This window comes from Sinocyclocheilus grahami, unplaced genomic scaffold (genome assembly GCF_001515645.1).
Source record: "Sinocyclocheilus grahami isolate Dianchi unplaced genomic scaffold, SAMN03320097.WGS_v1.1 scaffold423.1, whole genome shotgun sequence".
Taxonomy (NCBI): Eukaryota; Metazoa; Chordata; class Actinopteri; order Cypriniformes; family Cyprinidae; genus Sinocyclocheilus; species Sinocyclocheilus grahami.
The window spans coordinates 24,211-24,613 of NW_015505602.1; the positions used below are offsets into that span (position 1 = coordinate 24,211).

At 54.8% G+C, this 403-nt stretch overlaps 2 protein-coding genes across 2 annotated transcripts in view; one reads left to right on the forward strand and one right to left on the reverse strand.

The window, feature by feature from the left end:
• Window positions 1-173, reverse strand: part of LOC107551413 (calcium and integrin-binding protein 1-like) — a 9,563-nt gene extending 9,390 nt beyond the window's left edge. The window contains exon 1 of the mRNA XM_016232996.1: window positions 73-173. Within this exon, the coding sequence (XP_016088482.1) occupies window positions 73-168 (96 nt within the window). The 5' untranslated portion in view covers window positions 169-173. The remainder of the gene's footprint in view (window positions 1-72) is intronic.
• Window positions 161-403, forward strand: part of LOC107551412 (methionine aminopeptidase 2-like) — a 13,423-nt gene continuing 13,180 nt past the window's right edge. The window contains exon 1 of the mRNA XM_016232995.1: window positions 161-367. Coding sequence (XP_016088481.1) covers window positions 208-367 — 160 coding nt within the window. The 5' untranslated portion in view covers window positions 161-207. The remainder of the gene's footprint in view (window positions 368-403) is intronic.

Genomic DNA, 403 nt, shown 5'->3' on the forward strand with positions numbered 1-403 from the left:
ACACTGCCCACCACCAATACCACAATCAAACCTGCGCCCTTGGTTTGTAATCTGGTATTTTATGCAGCACACCCCGTGTGGGATCAGGATGGGTTCAGTCGGTTGGACCTTCTTTCGAGTAAAAAGGTCCATCCGGCTGAACGCACAGGGATCCCGGCCGCTGCGCATGATGTACGCTTCACCCACAATCCCTCGCGCGGTCACATCATGGCGGACGAGCAGACGCAGGAGCTGCAGTCCGCTGCTGCACAAATGGAGATTTTACCGAACGGAGACGCTCACCTTCCCAAAGAGGACACGGATCCCGTTGACGAGACCGGGAAGAAGAAGAAAAAGAAGAAGAAGAAGGGAAAAGCGGGAGCCGTAGGTAATAAAGACGGACGAAAGTGTCGCGTGGCCCTGA